The sequence below is a fragment of the Lissotriton vulgaris genome, chromosome 1_1, assembly GCF_964263255.1.
Source record: "Lissotriton vulgaris chromosome 1_1, aLisVul1.2, whole genome shotgun sequence".
In the NCBI taxonomy this organism is placed as follows: domain Eukaryota; kingdom Metazoa; phylum Chordata; class Amphibia; order Caudata; family Salamandridae; genus Lissotriton; species Lissotriton vulgaris.
Genome location: NC_141685.1, coordinates 1,826,652,624 through 1,826,674,702, shown reverse-complemented (window position 1 = coordinate 1,826,674,702; position 22,079 = coordinate 1,826,652,624). Strand labels below are relative to the sequence as shown.

Here is a 22,079-nt window from a genome sequence, read left to right as displayed (position 1 = left end):
AGGCTGTGCAAAGCAAGCCTTGTGGGGAAGTTGCAAAGTGTGCAGGGCTCCGACCGGCCAAGCAGTGACGCACACTTAACCTTTTCCACGCTGATGACTAGCTGGGCTCGTCATGGCGTAGCCTCCTCGCACGCTGATGACGAGCCCAGCTCGTCACGTAAAGTGCGTTTTCGCAAATCCCAGCGTGCGAGCGGAATTCCGCTAGCGCGCATGGTGTTAAGGAGTGCACACCACTCCGCTGCCTGCTTTGGCCAGCCCCGCCCGGAGAGCCACTGACTTAAATAGGACAAATAAAATAATAATAACAATACGTTATTATCATTTTATTTTTCCTTTTGAACAGTGGGGCGACGCTCCTCTGCCTTATCGGAGCAGCCACCACTGCTCAGGACCCAATCCAGAGTCCTAAGAACAACTTTAAAAAAGAGAAATAAGGGGCCAGGGTAGGGATACTCTGACACCCAAGCCTGGTGGTGGGTTACATAATTTAGGAAAGGGGGGGGGGGGAGGGGGGCTTGGTCCCTCGACCTAAGCCTCCAAAACAGCCCAGGGATCCTCATCTCACGGGAGTGATATTTTAATAAAAAGGAGGGGGCAACTTTGCTCCCCCCCTTGAGAATAAATAGGCTCATGGCACCCCATCCCTGGGGCAGTATTAATAAATAAGCAGAGGGGTGCCAAACAGACCCCTCCCTAGCCTAAAAAAGTCACTGTACCCCATCTAACACGGCCATAGTGTACTTCAAAAGAGAGGCGGCACTGTGCCCCTCCCTTCGGGGAGCCCATGCCCTGGACAGAGCAGTTTCCCTGCCCACATCAGTACAGGCAAGAAAGGACAAGTTACGTAACTTCAGTAATGCCTTATCTGGTAGAGAATCCATCTAGCCGCAGATTCCTAACCTTAGAATTAGCTCCAGGCATAAGACTGGATCCAGTAACTTTTTCTTCAGCAGTACCCATGCGCACCGGTAGGTGGCGTTGTTCAGCTTCATGTGGCATCATCGGAAGTTATGCACGCATTGGTCTGTGGTGATAGATTGTGGGGATTTGTTAAATGATATTTTGTTTTCTGGGGATCTGGGGTACGTAAATGAAATTGGCCAAATAGAGTCTCCCTTTGTGCTGACATTTATTGGCAAGGGTGCGTCGATGGTTTTATTTTATTCTCTGTCAGGTATGGACGCCAGATTAAAACTTGTAAGACTCTTAATATCGCATTAAGTGACCATTATCCGCTAATTATGGAGATCTTAAACTCATTTCGGGATCTAGGCGGAGAACAGACTTGCAGGCAGACTGTCCCAGATGTAATCATGAGAAGACAAAATGGTTATTCCCTTAAATGGAGTAAGCTGGTTCCAGATGATTTTATATACAATTTGATGTCCAAACGTTTAACTAATTTCCTGATCTGTTTGGTCGAGAATGTTGATAGTCAGGGCATTATTAAACATTTTCATATTGTTGCAACTCATATCAAGGATAGCCTAAGGGTGGAATTAAAAAATCGTAAAGAAGTGACCAGGAGTTCGTTTGACTCAGCATGCACAAAGGCCCACTTGAAACTTAAATACTCTCTACATGCTGTCCCCCATGACCTCCTATTGGTTAAGGAGTCGCGGAAAATTTACAACGAGGTATTGAAAAAAAGGAAAGCGGTTATTAAAAGGAACGAGTGGGAGTCACTATGCGAGGCCTCACAGAGTAGGGACTCATCTGCTTTCTGGAAAGCAGAGAATGCCCCATTCTTTATTGATATTACTAAGGCACGTATTGAAATTGCATTTCAGAGTGTGAATGGGTAAACCATTATGCCCAACTGTATAGCACTCCGCATGGGGTGCAGCAAACGCCATTTCAAAGTTTAGGGGAAGAGAGGGCCAAGGGCATGAAACTGGATGTCACCTTGGAAGAGGTAACTGCGAGCCTTAAAGCAACTCGGGGAGGTAAAGCTGTGGGCCCAGATGACATACCACCTGATCTGTTTAAAAATAATATCGAGCTGTGGGGGCCTATCTTAGTACAATTATTTAATGCCACCTCTGAGATGGGCTTAAACCCGTCGTGGTTTAAATCTGTTATCGTGCCCATATTTAAAAAGGGAGATAGACAAAATTGTATGTGCTATCGGCCGATTTCTTTACTAGATTCTTCCATAAAAATCCTTGGGAGATTTATTTTAAGTAGACTTCAAAGCTGGGTGGAAGATAATTCTGTTATCAGTGAGCTTCAGTATGGGTTTCAGAAAGGGGTAGGAACGGTAGATCAGGGCTTAAATCTATTTATTTTGCAACAAAAATATATCAGGGCCAGGAGGGAGCGCATCTATTTCGCATTCGTTGACTTAACGTCAGCGTTCGATTGCGTTTCGCATAGTAAATTATGGTCGATTTTAGAAAATTTGGGGGCGGAAGAAAAACTAATTTATTTTCTAAGAGAATTATACTCGGGTGCCACCGCAACAGTACAATATGGAAGAAACGTAGAGTGCACAAGATCACTTGGCATAGGGCGCGGGGTATGCCAGGGGTGCGTTCTTGCCCCTTTTTTATTTCTAGTTTATATAAATGGCCTTGAAAAAACTTTACTCCAAGAGTGCAGGGATATGCCTATGGTAGCCAAAAGACTAATCCCTGTGCTTCTTTACGCAGATGATGCGGTTATCATGGCTCGGACGCCCCGCGCCCTACAAGGCCTGATAACATCTTTTAATAATTTCATGTCAAATTTAGACCTGAAAATTAACTGCACAAAAACGTTTTCTATGAATTGTGGCTCTGTTATTAGAAAAAGGTCATGTATATTAATGCTAGTCCCTTAGACTTCACCCCCACTTTTCCATATTTAGGTATTTTGTTTCATGAAGCCGACACATGGGAAAGTGCTATAAAAACAAGAAGATTTATGTTTTGTAAATCAATTATGGCCCTAAAAAATTTCTCTAAAAAAATGGGGAAAAAAACAGTTGTTGAACTTTGAATTTTTTTTAATGCTACGTGTATATCAATTGCTGTCTATGGCGCTGGTATATGGGGCTATGCCAATGGAAAACCCATCCAGCTTGCAGAAAACATGTTTCTGAGATACATCTTAGCTGTACCTGAGAGTGTCTCAAGCTACATCTGTCACATGGAACTTGGTCAACCGCATATTGAAGACGCAATTAGGGTCCAGCCAATACTTCTATGGCAAAGGGTCTGGACCAATGAGGAGTGTGCACTGAACCGCGCTATTATAAGGGATGTGATAAGTTTAGATTATGAAAGCAGGATAAGATGGTTTGTTTTCGTAAAAGATTTCCTCGTGAAAATGGGCTGTCAGAATTATTACGATGATCCACTTTTAATGTGCAATATCCCAAGGAAGTCACTGAAAAATCAGTGCATGAAGTACCTGGAAGATATAAGAACCAGTGAGGCAATAAAGAAAAAGACAGTATTAGCCCATCAACTGATATTGGCTCAGGGTAAAATACAACCATACTTAACCCTTTCTATGAGTGAACATGAGCGGTCCGTTTTAACACGTTTAGGTTAAATTTCCTTTTTAGAGTTTTTAGCTTCCCTGTTATAAATATTTGGTCACATGATTTAATTAAATGCCCGTGTGATGATCTATCTGAACAATCGGATATCCATATTTTATTTTTCTGTAAGTTTTATGCATTACCTCGGAAAAGATTGATTGTTCCCATACTGAAGGAGATGGAAATTAATCACAGTCGTCCAGCTTTTTTAGCAATGCAGAAATTAGATGCTATTTTGACTGTGGCATCTATCTCTGAATTTTATAAAAAATGTTTTTAGATTGCCTAAATCAATTTGTATGTGAGTATCTCACTTTTAATTATTTCCTATGTGACTGTCCCCCTTACAATGTAATTTTCTGATTTTTCTGGTTGTACCTTTGAATAATGAAATTTTGTGTGTACTTTTATTGTTATTTGCTTTTAACCGAATAAAGTTATAATGATGATGATGATGATGATGATGATAGATTGCCAAATGGGGAGAAATTGTTGAAGATGTCCCCCGACAGGTGTTAAAGGATCGGGGGAAGTGTAGGGAAGCCACTGCTTGTTGGGGAGGGGGAATTACGTGATGTGGAACCCCTGCCTCGACCTTGGTTGCTGTTGTCTCTGTCTCCTCCTCTAAAGAAGCCCCTTTTAGAGGAAGATTGACTGTTGCCTTTGTAGGATGCAGCAGTATTGTCTGAGGACACGTTTCTCGAACCTCCATGATAGATGGAGCGTCAAAAGGAGCCCAGATTAGAGGGAGACTGCAGAGCTCCCATAGACTTGGCTACTTCTGAATCTTAAAAAAAAAAACTCTAATGACTTATCTACTTCAGGCCCGAAGATATGCTACTTGTCAAAAGGAATATTTTTAAAATAGACTGTTGTACTTCGGGTTTGAAACCAGAAATCCTCAACCATGCAGGTCTCCTTCATAACAGACTAGTGTTGATCTCTCTAGCTGTGATGTCTGCAGCAGCTAAAGCACGTCTATTTAAGGAATTTGATATGAGCTTCCCTTCCTGGGCTAAATCGTGGGCTTTTGCTTTGTACTCGTTTCGTTTCAAAAACTTTATTCGATTCAAAACAAAAGAATCATAAAAGTCAAACAAATACATTTACAAACATAGTTTAAAGTTCATTTTTAAAAGACAGTCTTACAGTTATAACACTATAAAATTCATTAGTTGATATAATCACAAATAAAAAGCCCATAGTTTTTACTTTCAATTAATTCAGATGATTCATAGATTCTTCGTACCGGGGTATATATTAAAGGGCAGTAAGATAAGTAATAGAAAAATCACAATGCAACAGTATACAATATACATAATCAGAGGGTCAGCTTCTTGGGGCCAGATTTAGCCATACCGTTTTCTAATCAAAAGTGACACTCGTATAAAATTTAGCATTGCGCAACAGACACCAGATGATGACAAAGATAATAAATAATCATAACCCTCTTTATAATGGCATGGTTGTTTTTCCTTGAGGATCGGCTTAATAAACCTGATTCTCGGGTCCTTATATAGGGAACAGAAAAGAACAATATGCATCGTGCTTTGGCTGTCTTTGTTATTACAAGGACAGGGGGGCTTTGTACTCATCTGGGAGGTGTTGTAGTAATTGCTCCATTTCGTCCCAGTGTGCCCTATAATATCTGGCTAGCAGGGCCTGGGTGGTGGCAATGTGCTAATGATTTGCTACTTGGGCGGCTATTCGTTTATCAGAATTGTCTAATAGTTTTGATTCTTTTTCAGGAGGGGGAGAATTACCTGTAGTCTGTGAGTTGGCCCATTTACGGGCATTAGAGCCCACTAAAAAGTCTAGTGGTAACTCTCCTTTAATAGATCTGAGGGAGCAGGCTTATATTTTTTTAATCAATTTTGGGAGTGAGAATGCGAGAATGCACTGGATCTTTAACACCTTGGCTGCTAGCGATATTTTCCTCCTGTGCTGGGTTCCCAGATTTACCATTGTTGAGCACAGCTCAACCGTGACTCATGACGAGCTGAGCTCGTCATGAGCATCCAAAGGGTTAAAGACATCATCAGCATGCCTCATCATACCTTTAAGCATAGGTAAAGTGTGGCTGGCCCTTTGCGTGCTACTGAGCATTTCAAATAGGAAATCTTCCTCTAGAGATTCCTTGTGTAACTGTACCCCACAATATTCTGCAGCTCTAGGGAGTAATTCTAGATATACTACATTGTCATCAGGAGGAGAAGGCTTTGCAGGGTAACGATTTGGGTTGTTATCTATGGGTGAATCAGTGTTGTAATCCTTCTAGGGATCTATTGCTAAATTATTGTCCCCCTCATCTCCATTATTATCATCATCATCATCTTCAGGTGGTGGAGAGTAAGTTGGTGTAACGAGTAAATGCTCCAATGGTGGGGAAGGTGGTACAGGGGAACGTGGTGAAGGAAGAATAGGAGAAGAGGGGTTAGTACCTACATTCTTCCTCTTCAAAGGAATATGATAAGATGTGTCCTCTGACTCAGGTTTGCGTTTTTGAGGTGGTTTAGTAAGGACACGTCCAGTATCTGGATTTATATAGAGTTCTTTTGTTTTGGGTCGGATTTGGGTGTTGGGGCGTTGAAAATCGGATCCTGCAGATTCGGAGGAAAATTTTTTGGTTTTGGCACAGAGGACTTCGGTACCGGTGTGAAATGAGTTGTCGATGCGGAAGGTTTTGGTACCAAAGGAGGTTTAGTTTTCGGTGTCAATGATTTCTGCTCCAAAGCAGTTATGGGCTTTGAGTTTTAAGGTTTCGGCTCAGTGCCAGACTTTGGTAGACTCGATCCCGAGCTGGAAGGCTTAGTGACTTGTTTCGGCGCCAAGCTGGAGGGTGGGGCATCAGAAATATCTTGGTGCCGACCAAGGCCCACAGGCAGGGTGGGGGGGAGGTGGGACTGAAGTCTTTTGTTTCGGTTGAGTTGGAGTTTGGGTGCAAGGCGCCTGGTACTCATGGGACGTTGACCTGGTGACAAGTCTTCTTCCATCTCGGAGTCAGATTCTGGAATAGATGCAAGTTTTTCTTGTTCTTCCTCGGCCCCATGTGCATTAAATTCATGCTTGGATCCTTCGCGAGTGTCGGGTGTGTATTAAACGTTTTGACTTACCATTTCACAATGTCGAGCCCAACGATCACAGAATGTTTTCTTCGATCAGAACGCTCTACACGTGTCGCAGTCCTGTTCGTTGTGCTCCAGACACAAGCACAAGTTGCACATTTTGTGCGAGTCTGTATGCGGATACTTGGCGTGGCACCAAGAGCAGAATTTGAATGGAGTCCGTTTCATTGTTTGCGAAGTGGACCGACGCCGTTAGGCCTTTCTAAAGATCTTTGACAAGCATTTCCTCGATGAATACGATACGCGGGGAAGTGGGATACGCATTCAAAACAATACCAACATGGGTAGAGTGGATTGCGCACCGAGGGGAACCCGAAGAAATGGTATCGAAGTGGAGCGCAGCACTACACGGCCAAACCTGATGGAGAAAAAAAGTCAATGGAGTCGATGCCCATACACAGTATCACCGAAAGGAGGGATCAACTACCTCGTAACTGGAAAGACTTATTTGAAGAAAAACAACTTGCAAACATCCGGACCCAACACTAGATGGCAGAAGTATACAAAGCATGTTATCTACAGCTCACATGCCTCAAAAATGCATTTTTCATGTGGCCTGGCAAGCTGATCTCAGCAAGCGCTGCCAATTCCCACATGGCATGAACATATTGTCCCAGGAGGCATTGGCAGTGCAGAGAGCAAGGCTGCCGGAAGCAAAGTCTTTTCTGTCCAAAGAGTCTAGTTTCTTTGACTCTAGCAGGTGGTGCTGCAGGGAAATAATTTGGGTTCTGCTTCGAGTAAAACATTGTGACAAAGAGACCTTTTAGTGACAAGTGAGAGGATAAAAAAAATGGGATGACTTGCTGCAGGCCTAAGGATTTTTGGCCATCTGTCAGTAGACTGCTGTGCCCAGAAACAATTTCTTTCATTCAGTCACAACAGGATCCATCAGGAATACAATGAAAAGAAGCAAGGGCTTTGTCACAGAAGAAGAGGGTGGCAATATCTTCAATTCCGACTTTACCACTAGGGAGGGCATGATCAATTACATGACTTTAGCTGTTTTAGGTACTACTTCCATAAATGGGTTGGGGGTGTCTCGCTGTGACGGGATGATAAAACACTTGTCCCCTTGTAGTGTGATATATAAGTTACTCACATTTGGTAAACCCTGACATAAGCCACCATCAATATTTTACTTGTAAAGCAGTTTATCAGCCTACAACTCATCATCCGCTGTAGGGCCATAACCTTTTTCATGCATTGTGAAGGTATCAGTCTACGCTGAAAGTCTCCTCTGGGCAAACCTTTGAGCCCTAGGGTGATGTTCTTAAGGGCGAACCTCATTAAAGTTCACCTTAACGTCTTTCCTTGCCACATGGATAACGTCTTCTGATGCAGATGGCTTTGAGAATGGTATCATAGTAGGTTCTGTGGGTGATTACTACAATAGCATAGAGGAAGGCTCTAAATTGTTGGGGGACATTGTTTGGCAGGTTTGACTTACTTTTAGGTGCTGGAGCTTGCAAGGTTGCAGCATCAGAGCCACCAGACTGGCCAAACCTGCAGGAATGTGGTTCCCCAAGAAAGGCGACCCAGAGGAAATATGAGTCATATTGTACTGATTTTTAAAACAGCAAGCTAGAATGCATTGTCCTACGTGGGGTTAGATGATGGACACAAACTGTGGTCTCATCTGTTGCAATGTCCTGATGTCTGCCTATGAAGAGTCCTGCACTGGGGAATGGAGAAAGCCTCCCCTTCTCATGGTGCCTTTTGTGCTTATGCACACAGAACATTTGGGACATCTTTCTCGGACAGGTGACCTACCTAGATGAAGGAGATTGCTTGGGAGATTTCAATTTGGCATTATGCTCCGTGATGGTCTTCAGGTGCATGGAGGCTCAAGAACTGCAGGTCAATGAATCATGCTCCAATCTGAGACACCACATGCAATTGTCATGGGGATATCTTTTCAGCATTCGCAACTAGGCTTTAAACCATTACATTTTGCAGGAGATATTTAACCTAGATACCGGCTAGTGCTGAAGAATCTTGTTTAGTGAGACTCAGAGAGAGTTCTCCTAATCCGCATTGATAAGGTGTTGAAAAACATTAATGGGTGCCATCTTGCCGACCAGTGCTCAATAGACTTCCTTATGTCCGAAGGCAGAGCTGCAGCAGGAGCTGAATGGCACCACAGGAGATCTATTGCTGTGAACCATTCTGAAGCCCTGAAAAATAATTTGTAAGGATGGGTACTCTATAGGAAGGTGTAGCCACCAGAAACACTTGAATTAACACAGCACTGCCTTCGGGGAAATCTGTACGATGTTTAATCGTCTGGAGGAACTTGTTAAGGAATCTCAATTGCAAGACTGAGTGAATTAGCGTGCACTGCACTGCTTGCTGTGCTATTCTGTGGCCCAGACCCCATAGCAACATTGTAAAGTGTTGGATTGGTGTGGATGGGCTGGTGCCAGGTTCCTGATGATTAAGAGGAAGCCCCAACATTGTATTATTTTTAAGCCTATAAATTTAGGGAATCCTCTCACAGGTGACTGAAGATGCAATGAATCAAATGTATTAAAGAGGTTTGGGTGCAATGGGTGCAGCGGAAATTGAAAAGGATATTTAAATGTCAAATCCCAAATACAGTAAAAAAAATTCTGAGGCCAGTTTTGGGTTTTCACACAAACATAGTTGTAGGCCTGGTAAACAAAATCTAATTCTCTACTATTTTCTTCCAACAAGTGACAATACTTTTGAATTTCAGGAAAAAGCATTACATTGTTTTATAAAAAGAAAGAAAGAAAAGAAGAGACTATACCTTGCTGCATTCAAGGTTTCTTCTGAAAGCCCATCTTCTTTCACCAGCTCTTCAAAATTGACAATATCTTCAAGATCAGGGACAAATCTGAGCAATAGTAAAGAGAATTGTTTTATTTACATCATTGCTTTCCATTTCCAAAAATGTTTAAAAGCGTTAATGTGGGCACAATACATTTATGAAATTGTGTTTAAAAAGAAAGCTAACAAACACCACTCATACAGCAATATATCAGCCACAAACAGTACTGCAACTTATCAAATCTGAAAGAATGTTTTTTTTACATGGGACAGAAAACCAACATATGATAGGGGGGCTGGGTTGTGGGGAGGGGGTGGGGCAAACTCCATTATGTTTTTGGAAAAATGTTCTGAGATTAGACACCATTTGTATTTTTACTGCCCAAATAATTAACTTAATTAATAAATTAAACGACAATACAAACAAATCTGGCATTAGTATCAGCATGCATGCTTTGTGGTAGCCAGCTCCAAGTGGCATAAACGAACAGGGTACTTGCGTAATGTAAATCTTTTCTGGTGGATACTCTTATCTAACTGCAGATCAGTCATCGTTAGAATAGCCCATGCATCAATGATCCCTGCATGCTGCTAGGTGGCACCGTGTGGATCTGGGGTGACCGGGAACTACCCAGGAAAGTGACAAACTGAACCAAATATTGCCACCAAACCTTTTCACTGACATTTTTCTTTATTTACTTCTCTTCCATATCCTCAGACAAGGATTAGCCTGAACAAATACTTGATTGAGACCTTTTTAGGTCTGGCCTAAAGACATCTCTAGCTGTGATGTCAGCATCATGTTTTGCAAAAAATATCAATCAAAAAACACATACACAAATAGGAGCTCATATCAATATTCTTGCACCATTGGTCTTTTGACATGTCACTTAAATTATACTCCCTCCCAGCCCTAGAAGATCAACAGACAATTCAACACCAGCCATTGGATGCTTTCACTTTGAGTGACTGCATTTTTTCCTTGCACACTTACACACACACCTACCTAAAAAAAAGAGTTCCCAAAACAGGAAATGTAAGACAACTACACTTCTCAATTACTGAATGTCCTAATGTGTAGTCAACTATTTTAGGAACTTTCAAGATCTTTATTATAAATTAAACTATTAATTTCTCACCATAAACCAGGGTTGGTATACTTAGTTGTCCTACTAAAAATGAGCACAAGTCATTAAAGTAGCTAGTGTGTATATGCAGATTCCTAGGTTGTAGACACACCACCAAAGGTGGTGATTGACACTTCAACCACCTGAGAGAGCACTTTAATAATTACTTGTAGAACTACATTTCCCCTATTGAAATGTTGTACTGGCACTACCAGTATGCAGAAAACACTCCTCTCAACTAAAAGATTAAGCTTACAACCAAAAAAATATAGACAATCAAAATAATCTATCTAAATGTACTTGTACATAACAGAGAATAGAAGTTCATATAAATAGAAGGGTGTGATCACATACTTTGTATTTCCCATAGAGATTTTACACACTACTGCAAACTAAACTGCTGAATGGAATTTTACCAAATTTGTCAGAAACCTAGATTTTGGTACAGAAAGAGTGCTTTTTGTGATTTGGTGTAAATCCATTCAGTAGGTTGAGAGATATTAAAGGAAAACCACATTGTTACATCTAGGGACACAGAACAATTGTGGATCCTTCACGGCACTCAGCGAATCCTCGCGCCAACAGCAATGGTATGATTGGATGGCCAGAATCGGAGTAGCATGTTGTGGCCACCTTTTAGATTTTGAAGATTGTTCCCAGGCTGTGAAAATTCAGATTAAATGCAAGAAAATAGGCCGGAACTATTATTTTTCCCACATGTGAGGATTTGCATATCTGCTGCGACGCTCAGCGCGACCTCCTCATGTAAAGTCACGGAGGATCCGCGAAACTGGACATAAAGAACAAGTTACTTACCTCAGGTAACAGTACATATCTGAAGGAGACATAGATTAGTAATGGATTCCTTACTTTAGAATTACCCCCACGCGTCAGACTGGATCTGGAGAATTTTTTTCCTCCGCACTACCTCTGCGCATAGATAGGTGATGTTGGTCTATTCCACGTTCGTTGCGCTGACGTCAGTTCTTTACACGACATTCCCCGCCAGAAGCGCAGAGCTGTGCAAGACACTGACCACTGGTGCACGAAAACTGGGGCCCTTAAAAGGGAGTCCCTTACGCTAGAAATCAGTTCGCAGAACGGGGAGTATGGGTGGGGCAGTGAGGAATCCATAACTAATCTATGTCTCTTACAGATATATCGTTACAGAAGGTAAGTAACTTATTCAACTGAAAGAGACAGTTAGTTATGGATTCTCACCTTAGAGTAGATACCCCAGCAATTCCAACATCGGTGGTCGGTCTGCGAACCAAGTTCACAACAGAAAATCTTGGAGAACCGAACGGCCGCCGAAGCCATCTCTCCGGACGTGGCTGTCCAGGCAGTAGTGTTTGGTAAACTTGTGCAGTGAAGCCCACGTAGCTGCCTGGCAGATGTCTTGAAGGGGGACTCCACATCCCAAAGCAGTAGTGGCTGCCGTCGCCCTGATGGAATGGCATGCAACTCCACTAGAGGTTACTTTTTCGCCAGGGAATAGCAGATTTTTATACAAAGAACAACCCATCGAGAGATGGTCCATTTTTGTATGGCCTGACCTTTCTTGGCACCCACGTAGCCAAGAAAGAGTTGGTCATCCACCCGGAATTGTCTTGTGCGATCCAGATAGAAGGAAAGCGCACCTTTTGGATCCAGATGATGGAGCCGCTCATTATCTTTAGAAGGGTGCGGAGGCAGAAAGAAGGTGTGTAAAGGGATGGTCAGTCCTATGTGGAAAGAGGTAACCACTTTGGGAAGTGAAGATGGCCTAGTGCAAAGTACATCCTTGCCTGGATGAACAGCCAAGAATGGAGGCTTAGTAGAAAGGGCTTGAAGCTCACTCACCCTGCAAGCAGAGGTGATGGCAACCGAGAAGGCAGTTTTCAAAGTTAAAAGTCTGAGAGGACAATTATGAAGTGGCTCAAAGGGAGTGCACACAAGACAAGTCAGAACCAAGTTCAAGTCCCACTGAGGCATTACAAAAGTAATTGAAAGGAAGAGATGAGTAATGCCCTTAAAGAAATTATTTACAATAGGGGACTTGATGCCCAATCCGGAGCAACAAGAATGACGTGGGCCCGGTTGCGCTTGATCTTCTTCAGCACTCTGGGCAGAAGTGGTATAGGCAGAAAGGCATATAGAAGACCGCAACACTACTTCCGAAGAAAAGTGTCGCCGAGCAAGTGCCGCCTTGTAAATTCCAACGTGCAGAACTGCTGACATTGCACGTTCTCTTAGGTGGTGAATAGATCTAACCAAGGCTCTCCTCACTGCTGAAAGAGACCTTGCACCACCTCCGAGTGAAGACACCATTGGTGATCCATCATGCACCTGCACCATCCATCATTCACCTGCACCTGAGTTTGTCCGCTCTGGCGTTCAGAGAACCTGCCAAGTGTTGAACCACCAGGGATATGCCCTGGTGTTCCAGCCATGTCCAAAGGCTGAGAACCTCTTGACATAGGGTCCACGACCCCACCCCGCCATGTTTGTTGCAGTACCACATGGCTGTGGTGTTGTTCTTCAACACATGCACTACTCTTCCCCGGACAGAGGGAAGGAATGCCTTTAGTGCAAGACGAATCGCCCGAAGCTTCAGAAGGTTGATGTGGAGCCCGGAATCCGCCAGAGACCAGAGGCCTCTGAATTTCCGCCTCTCCCATGTGGCCGCCCCACCCCAGAGGTGATGCATATGTCACCACTGTAAACCCTGGTTGGTGAAGGGAAAGGGATCCGCCATTGAGCCAATCCTGCAATTGTTGAGCAGTGCCCTCCGACATCTGAACACAATCGGACAGATTCTCTTGAAGCTGTGCCTACTGTAACTTAAAGATCTACTACAGAGCCCGCATATGCCACCTGGCATGATCCACCAGCAGGATGCAGGAGGCCATGAGGCCCAGCAGCCTCAGGGTCATTCTGACTGAAACCCGGGATAGAGGCTGTAAGATCGGAATCATAGCCCGAATATCCCGGACTTGCTCCTCGGGAAGATAAACCCGAAACTGTGTTGTGTCCAGAACCACTCCGATGAAAATGAGCTTCTTAGAGGGAGCCAGGTGTGACTTCGGCATGTTGATAGTGAACCCCAGCGAATGAAGGAGGTCCGCCGTAGTTTGGAGGTGGAAGATGATTGCCTTGAGCGAGCCAGCTTTCAACAGCCAGTTGTTGAGATAGGGGAAGACTGGAACCTCTGATCTGCGCCGATGAGCTGCGGCCACCGCCATCACTTTTGTGAACAGCCGAGGGGCGCTGGTAAGGCCAAAGGGGAGCATGGTAAACAAAGTGCTCCGCAGGTAATGCCGGTGAGTTGGCAGGATGGAGATGTGAAAGTAAGCGTCCCAAAAGTCCAATGCTACCATCCAGTCTCCAGGGTCGAGAGCAGACAGGACCTGAACATGAGTCAACATCTTGAACTTCTCCTTCCGGAGGTAGCGGTTGACGTTCCTGAGATCCAAGATAATACACAGGCCTTTGTCCTTCAAGGGCACCAGAAAGTATAGAGAATAATAACCACGACCTACTTCTGGGGCAGGAACGCGCTCTTTGGCTCCCCTGGCCAAGAGAGCTGTAACTTCCTGTTGGAGAAGGGCCAGGTGATCCTCTGACATGCAATGGAATTGTGCTGGCATGGATGGAGGTGTATTCTCGACGGGTAGAGAGTACCCCCTTCGGACTAAGCCCACCTGTCCGACGTGATCTTGCGCCAGTGGTGGATGTGATGGCGAATCCTGCCACCCACTGGCGAATGATGAGCCTGAAAGGTCGGACTAGGAGGGTTTGGAGGCGCTGGTGGACTGGCCTACCCGCTTGCCCCCTGACCCATGGAGGTGGGATCCACATCCTCAGCCGCGCAGAGGTTGGACAGCTGGCGCAGGCCTGTGGCTCTGGGCGGAACGTGGAGGGGCACCCCTTCTATAGCCACAAAAGGGGCGAAAAGCAGACTGTGCCGGGCGGGAGGTGGAAGCGAGGCCTAAGGATCCAGCCGTAGCCCTGGAATCCTTAAAGCGCTCAAGCAGGCGACGGCTATCAAAGGGCATGTCCAAAAGTGTTGCTTGGACATCCCCATAAAAACCAGTAGACCTCAACCAGGCGTATCCTCTCAGTGCTACTAATGTGAAAATCATCCTGCCCAGTGAGTCGGCGGTCTTCAGACCACACCTGATGGTGCACTTCGCTGCGTCTCTCCCTTCGGCAACAGCACATGGAGCATGGCCTGGGCCTCCTCCAGGCACTGTGGCAGCACGTGCGCAACCGTGTCCCACACCGAGTGGGAGTAATGGCCCAATAGGCATGTGGTGTTCACCTACCGCAGCCCCAAGGTGAGGAAGAATACATCATCTTTCCAAGGGGGTCCAGCTTCTTGGATTCCCTATCAGGTGGTGCGTTAAGGAATGCGCCTTTGGACGTGGAGGCTTGGACTACAGAGCTCTCAGGGGTAGGATGGGAAGGGAGGAAAATGGGGGCGGTGGCATCTGCAATCATCCTGTGCACAGGAGACCCTCTGTTGGGCTTGGACCAAGTGCCCAAAAGGATGTCTGTAAGGGCCTCATTGAATGGCAGCAGGGGCTCTGAGGAGGCCGCTGCCGGTTGAAGCACCTCTGTCAGGAGGTTAGTCCCGACCGCCACCGTAGGAAGCTGGAGGTTTAGGGCCTCGCCTGCCTTACACAACACCACAGCGTAAGATGCACCTTCCTCTGTACCACGGTAGGGGGGAGACAGCATGCCAAGGTCTGGGGAGGTGTCCAGACCACTGGCCTCACCAAACTCCTCTCTCCAGTCTGGTTCCTCTAACTGGTCCACAAGAGGGTCCACAGACCTCCTCACCCTCTCCTGTAAGCCACTCATGCTGATAAGAAACATCAGGAGAGAACAGGGGTACAAAAGTACCGGTCGGCGTCGGTCCCGACGTCGATCCAGTGCTGTGTCCCCAATGAGAGGGAGGCTGGGGTCGACTATGGCTGGGGACACACCCAGCGTCGGAGGCGGCGGGGGCGTTGTCACTGGATTCGGCGCTTGAGGAGGTGTCACGAGTTCGACCAGTGCTGATCTGGATCCAAGCCTGGATCCTTGGGGGCCCTGCGGCGGTAAAAGTTTTGAAGCTGGCAGGAGTCTCTCTGGGTCCCGGAAAGGGAGGGAAGGTCAGAGTAGACCCAACAGGCTCAGTGGGCAGAGCCAGACGACTCCATTCTGAGCCTGTGCTTGCACCGGCCGACGGACGTGGAGAACGCAAAGAGCGACGAGGCTTCTTTTACCTTCTTCTTGTGCTTCGGCTTACCCGGAGATGAAGACCTTGATGACAAGTGGTGGTGGTGCCTCCGCGACCGGTCCCGTGACTTCCCTCTCGACCGGAACCTCAAATGGCGCAGAGCGGACTGCCGGACCCTGCAAAGTTTTCGTGACTGCTCCCCCGAAGTCTTCAGATTCATGGCACGACAGTCGGAGCACGACTTCAGGTTGTGGTCGTGCTCCAGGCACCAAAGGCACACGAGGTGAAGGTCCGTAACCAACTTCAGTTTGTGACAGGGGTCATAAACCTTGAAGCCGATATAACGTGACATCCCTCTGTGCACCACGAGTCGATCGACTCAAAAAAGGGGTTTACAAAAGGCACAAAAACGGAGTCAAAAAGTTACTAGAGATACTGCTCTCTCGGGATCTGTGCTGGCTGGCGTGGAAAAAGAAAGAACTGATTTCAGCTCGCGTGGGCGGCCTCTATGTAGAGACTGCGATGTCATTATGGCGAGGCCAACGACAAACACGGAGTCGACCAACGCCACCAATCGATGCGCAGAGCTACTGCTGAGGAAAAAATTCTCCAGACCCAGTCTGACGCCTGGGGGTAATTCTAAGGTGAGGAATCCATAACTAATTGTCTCTTTCAGATATGAAAAAATATATATATGTATGCACTCACAGGCGCACTTAGACATTCATATACCCACTCATACCCATTCAGACACTCTCACATCTACTCACAAATCTACACACCCACTCACAGACCCTTGCAGTCACTCACAAACCTCTAAGGTTAGAGTTTGCTAATAAAATTTAAAAAACCTAGAAAATATAAAGCAAAAACCCAAGGTTACAGTGACGTTACAGATAGGAATTAAAATTTAAAATAGCCTTAGAAATTCACAGAAAAACCAAAGGTTACAGGAACGTTATAGTTATGAAATAAAATTACAAATATCTTAGAAAATCACTTAAAAAAGCAAAGGTTACAGGCACATTATAGTTGGGTACACATTTTACATGCACAAAACCATAGAAATACAGCAGTTACCTCAGCTAACCATAACTTACGTAATACACTGCTTATGACTGCACATATTAAATTATTAAATCGCTCATAATATGGTTAGTGACATTTCCTAACTATAACGTCCCTCAACCGTTTTTTTTTTAACAATTTTTAATGATTTTCCAAACAACCAAAGAAGGGATTTCAATTACATACCCCAGACAGGCAGCAAAATCACAGTGCAAATCAAGTTATTTATGGCATAGCTGAATGCCGACAGGATATCCATAGCGACTATTAAGGCATTGCATGCTGTCATCACGTTAGCTATTTGCAACCAGTGAAAATTCCCATCTCTAACTAGCCGCCCCCCCCTTTTCTCCCCCATCCCACCTCACCAGGCATGTCATTCAAGTGCAGGCTGTTCTAGGCCAATAAAACTGTTATCCGCTGAACGCTTTGGTTTTCTTGAGGGAATGTCTGAAGACTTTTTACATTTTATTTCCTAACTATAACGTCCCAGTGACCTTTGATTTTTGCAGTATATATGTGGTTAATAGTTGCTAATAATGGTGGTGCTGATTGCCAAATCGTCACAATACCTTTCAGGGAAGGTAAAAAGGAGGTGGGTTAAAAAAAAAAAAAAAAAAAAAGAATTACCATGCATTTTCCATAGACTTCTTTAAGAAGCAACACTGCAAAAACTGCTGAACATAATTACCCCAAACTTGGAAGGAAGCTAGATCTTGGTCCACAGATTATGCTTTTTGTGATTTGGTGTAAATCCGTTCAGTCGTTTTTCAAAAATAAAAGTACAAAAATATTTTTATATCGAGACTTTTGGGTGAACGAGAGTCTCGCGGGAGCGGCAATTTAAACATAGACCATACCTATTGCCCCAGGGAGCTTCTTCTCCCTTGGCCATCTTGTTCTTGCGGGAACAAGCACTCTGATTGGCTGCCAGCAACATGGGAATAACGGTGCTTGCAGCCATTAGAAGACTAAGGGACTTAGTGTGCCCGCTGTCCAGAATAAAGGACTCCCCTCCCTGAATCTACTTAGGCCCTGGTGACCCCATCCCCAGGGACCACACGCCCCCCTGAGCCTTAAAAAGGCAACTGGGGACCTTATCCCTCAGAGTCTTAAGTTAAACTAAAAGGGTATGGGGGGGGGGGGTGTAATGGCCCCGGGGAACACTTACAGTATCTGGGGACACTACAGTGAGCAAGGAAACTATGTGTTTGCTCCCGTCTGGTGTTGGCATGTTTTAAATTTCCCGCCAAACTGGAGCAAACACTAAGTCTGCTCTCAGCCGAAGAGAAGTTTAAAAATTTTCCCGCTGGCTGGGAGCAGACTTGTGTTCTGCTTCCCTACATGCACTGATGAGGGCAGGAAAACAAAACACATATTGCTCCTGCTTGGAGGGAGCATCAACAAAGCAGATGCTCCCTCCGGGGCTGGGCCCCTTTTATCACCCACGTTCTCCAACATTCTGCTTGGTGGGTTTCCCGTGTGGGCACCGAGGCACCCACCTTTAAATAATGGAGGCAGTGGATGGGGTTTACGGGTACAAAATAGGCTCCGGGAGGGCTGCCACGCGACACCCCCCTCTCCTCTCCTTTTAGAAACACAGACGGCCTGAGGTTCAAGGGGTCTGAGTAAGCTCAAGGAGAGGGGCTGCAAGCCCCCCTCCCTTTAAAAAAAACACATTGCCCCATAGGGTCCCGGTGTTTACTACAACTCAGGAAGGGGGGTGCGCAGCCCCTCTTCTTTATAATATCTTTTAGCCCCAGTAGATGGGTTCCCGGGAGCCAAAAAAAAAAAGGTTGAGCAGGGGTCCCATACAGCCCCACTCCCCTTTTAAAAAACAGGTGGCCCTAGAGGATCGGGAACTCGGACCTGCAAAAGCTCAGGGAGGGGGGCTAAACGCCAACCTCCCCTTTTAAAATAACGCACGGCCCCAGGGGATGCGGTCCTCGGGCCTAAAACAGCTCAGGGGGGTGAGTTGCAAGGCTCTCCTTCCCCCTTTTTGATTATATTTGGCCCGGTGGGGTACCTGGGCCTATTATGCCTCATGGAGGGGGACAACATGGCCCCTTCCCATTTGTATTATATTTGGCCCTGGGGATGGACCCATAAGGCCTATTAGGGCTTGGGGAGGGTGGCTGCACCCCCCTCTTAGATGTTAGCCTCAGGGAAGGGGTCCATGCGGCCCAAGAATGCTCAGGAGGGGAGCTATATCAGTGACAATTGATGTTGTCACTGACACATTCACCTAACTATGTCACTTTAATCTTTGTTTTTTCAGTTAATATACATACATATTTATATATATATATATATATATATATATATATATATATATATATATATATATATATATGTATATATATATATATATATACACACACACACACACACACACACACAAACAGGAAGCAAATAATTCTGGGCAATCCCAAAGCATCGGTGGAGAGTAACTCCTTTATATGGAGCACCCTACAACACCAGCGACACTCTGAATCTGCTCTCCTCGAATGTCTGTTTTCTAGCACATATTTAAGCATAAGATTAGCCACAGTGCCATCCACGAGGACCTAGAAAGTGAAAAAGCCTTTTGCCATTTTTACAGCAGTCGGTAAGCAAAGGATCAGCACAGTGCCATCTAAGCCGAGCTGAAAAATTACAAAAGCCTTTTACCACTCAAGACACAATATTACAGCACTAGATTGTAAAATGCCAATTCAAGCCATCCTGGAATTAACCCCTTCACTGCGGCGGCTATTCCGCCGCAGCGCTAAAGGGGCGGGGCTCCGTCACCAGCCGCGGTTGAGCTATGCTGGTGACGGAGCGGTTCCGTCATGACCCGCCCCGCTCATTAGAACGCCCGCGCAGGCGCGAAATCAGCGCCGCGCAGGCGCGGCGGCCGGGCCATAACGGAACCGCTCCGTCATCAGCACAGCTCAACTGTAGCTGATGACGGAGCGGTTCCGTCATCAGCATGGAAGGAGTTAATAAGAGCAACCCCTGACACATGTGTTTCAATCTAGTTAGAGCTCATCAGAGAGGTACAGCTTTGTCCAAACACAAGGGAGCACCCAGTATAAGTCAAGACAATACCCTTTCAGGCCTAGAGCCTAATAAAATATGCAAAAGGGGAAGCAAGGAATTCTGCCTAAATGTCTGTTTTTGTAGCAGAGTTTAGCACACACACCCAACTTAGTTACAACTTTTGAAGCAGTCACATCTTACTCAAGAGGGACATTTAGTAACAGCATGAATTACAGCAGCTTTGTAACAGACTTGTTAAGGAGTTGCTTCTGCCTTGAGCTGGACATCAAGCAAATTTATGAAGGGCTGCAATCTTGTTAAATACATTTCACAGTTTTTTATGACTTGAAAAAGACATCTAGTAATTACTTCAGTTATTACATCTATATGAAAGGCCAGACCCACTGGCTTTCCTGATGCTCGTTATAATACGCAGCTATCCACTCCACATAATGGGGAAGCAGGAGGGTGGTGAGAAATCTGCGATTCAATAGTGTATTTGCCAGAAAGAACGTTCCTGAAAGTCAATAATTTGTTCTTCTGATTGATACTGTTAATCACAGATTCCTCTGCACAGCACTGAGCACCGTGAAAATGGTCTCTGTGGATCTGGCTGTCAAGGCAGTAATGCTTGGTGAACACTTTCACCGACGTCCATGACGCAAATGTTCAATACTGGAACTTCCCTTGCTAGTGAAGTTGTTGCAGCCTTGGCCCTTGTGGAATGGTCCCACAGGATTTCCTGGACAGTGCTTAGCACAATTAATGAAGACGATGATCCACCTCAACAGTGAAGACTTTTTCACTGCTCTAACTTCCTTGGAAACTACAAAGGGCTGGTCATTCAAACTATCTTCTCTCATGCTTATAATGTGAAAGTTCAACACCAGGCCACAAACATTCCCCAAAATCCAGCTGAATGGATTTAGTTGAAGAAATTTTTGTTGCAAGGATGATATCCTCTACTTAGGGCAACCATTCAAAAGAGAGCACCTGTCGCAGCTTAGTCTCTATGTATGGAGGTATAGGGTATGGAGATTCTGGTGCAGGACCTCTCCTGTTGCTGAAACAGGAGTCCTCCCAATGACGTAGCTGGATTGGAGGATAAATGGTCAGGCCGAAGATCTCAGGGCAGCACACTCTCATACACCAGTCTGGGACTATTACGATGACTTGGGTCCAGTCTGTCTTGACAATCCTCAGAGTTCGAGGTATTATGCACCTAAGCCAGGCAGAACCCTGTTTCTTACATTGGTTGTCCGCGGTGAGTATAGGACTTGCATTTGTGGAGTACCACAGTGGCTCATGGTTGCACTACAAACTCTGCACTTAGACCAGTGAGTGACCACATAGTGTTTTCTTGTTCTTCTAATTTTTTGTGACACCCCTTAATTGTCAGTAATGTCTCTCCTGGGTGATCCAGCAGTTGTTGTGGCAGAAAGTGTGTTTAACATAAACAAGTTGTATTATTACACTATGAGGGTACTAAAGCAGTTCTGTCAGGATCTTGGTTGTCACGTGAGAAGTTCCGCCAGAAGAGTGGAACTGCAGGAGGTATTATTTGCCTGGTGGACAGTCAAAAACCAGAGGGTAGAGGATGATGACGAGGAACTGGAAGAGGAAAACCAGTTAGGGGGTTTTGTGGCTCAGGATCAGTCTGTGAAGGTAAGGACCTCCAAGCCCAGCAGCAATGTATCCTCTAGAAGTGTGTCCCCAAAGTAGCTCGGGGACAGGCAGAGGTCCAGGGATCAGGAGGGGGAGCCAGCAAAACGCGAATTAGAGAGAGAAGAAAAGGAAATGATTCTGGCTCATGAGGTGAGAATAAAAGAGCTTGATGAGGCGCTCGGGAGGCTTGAGGCCGTGCGTGTCTTAGCCGAGCAAAAGGGAATGTGTTTTGCTCAGGAACCGAGCTTGGCTGGCTGAAAATAGAACCCATGAGTGCAGAGTCCAGCTCAGATGGTGACAGCACAAATGTGATGTCTAGTGCTGAAAGAGTTGCACGTACACCCAGAGATGTGGCGTCTGACTTGAAGGAGGGTGCTGACACATACAAGGGAGTTCAAGGGTATGAGGTAGCTCCAGTGGTGGGCAGGGTCCCTGAGATTGACTGGGGAACTGGCACAGGGGTTCATAGTCCTAACAGTGGGAGGGACACTCTACTGACTCTAGATGAGAGGTGCAGGGAGAGGGGATCCCCCATGGTAGTAGTCCTGGTA

At 45.5% G+C, this 22,079-nt stretch overlaps 1 protein-coding gene across 1 annotated transcript in view; it reads right to left on the bottom strand.

Moving 5' to 3' along the window:
- WASHC4 (WASH complex subunit 4) overlaps positions 1-22,079 on the bottom strand; it is a 975,954-nt gene that overhangs the window by 294,359 nt on the left and 659,516 nt on the right. Inside the window, exon 28 of the mRNA XM_086919270.1 lies at positions 9,422-9,508. Within this exon, the coding sequence (XP_086775396.1) occupies positions 9,422-9,508 (87 nt within the window). The remainder of the gene's footprint in view (positions 1-9,421; positions 9,509-22,079) is intronic.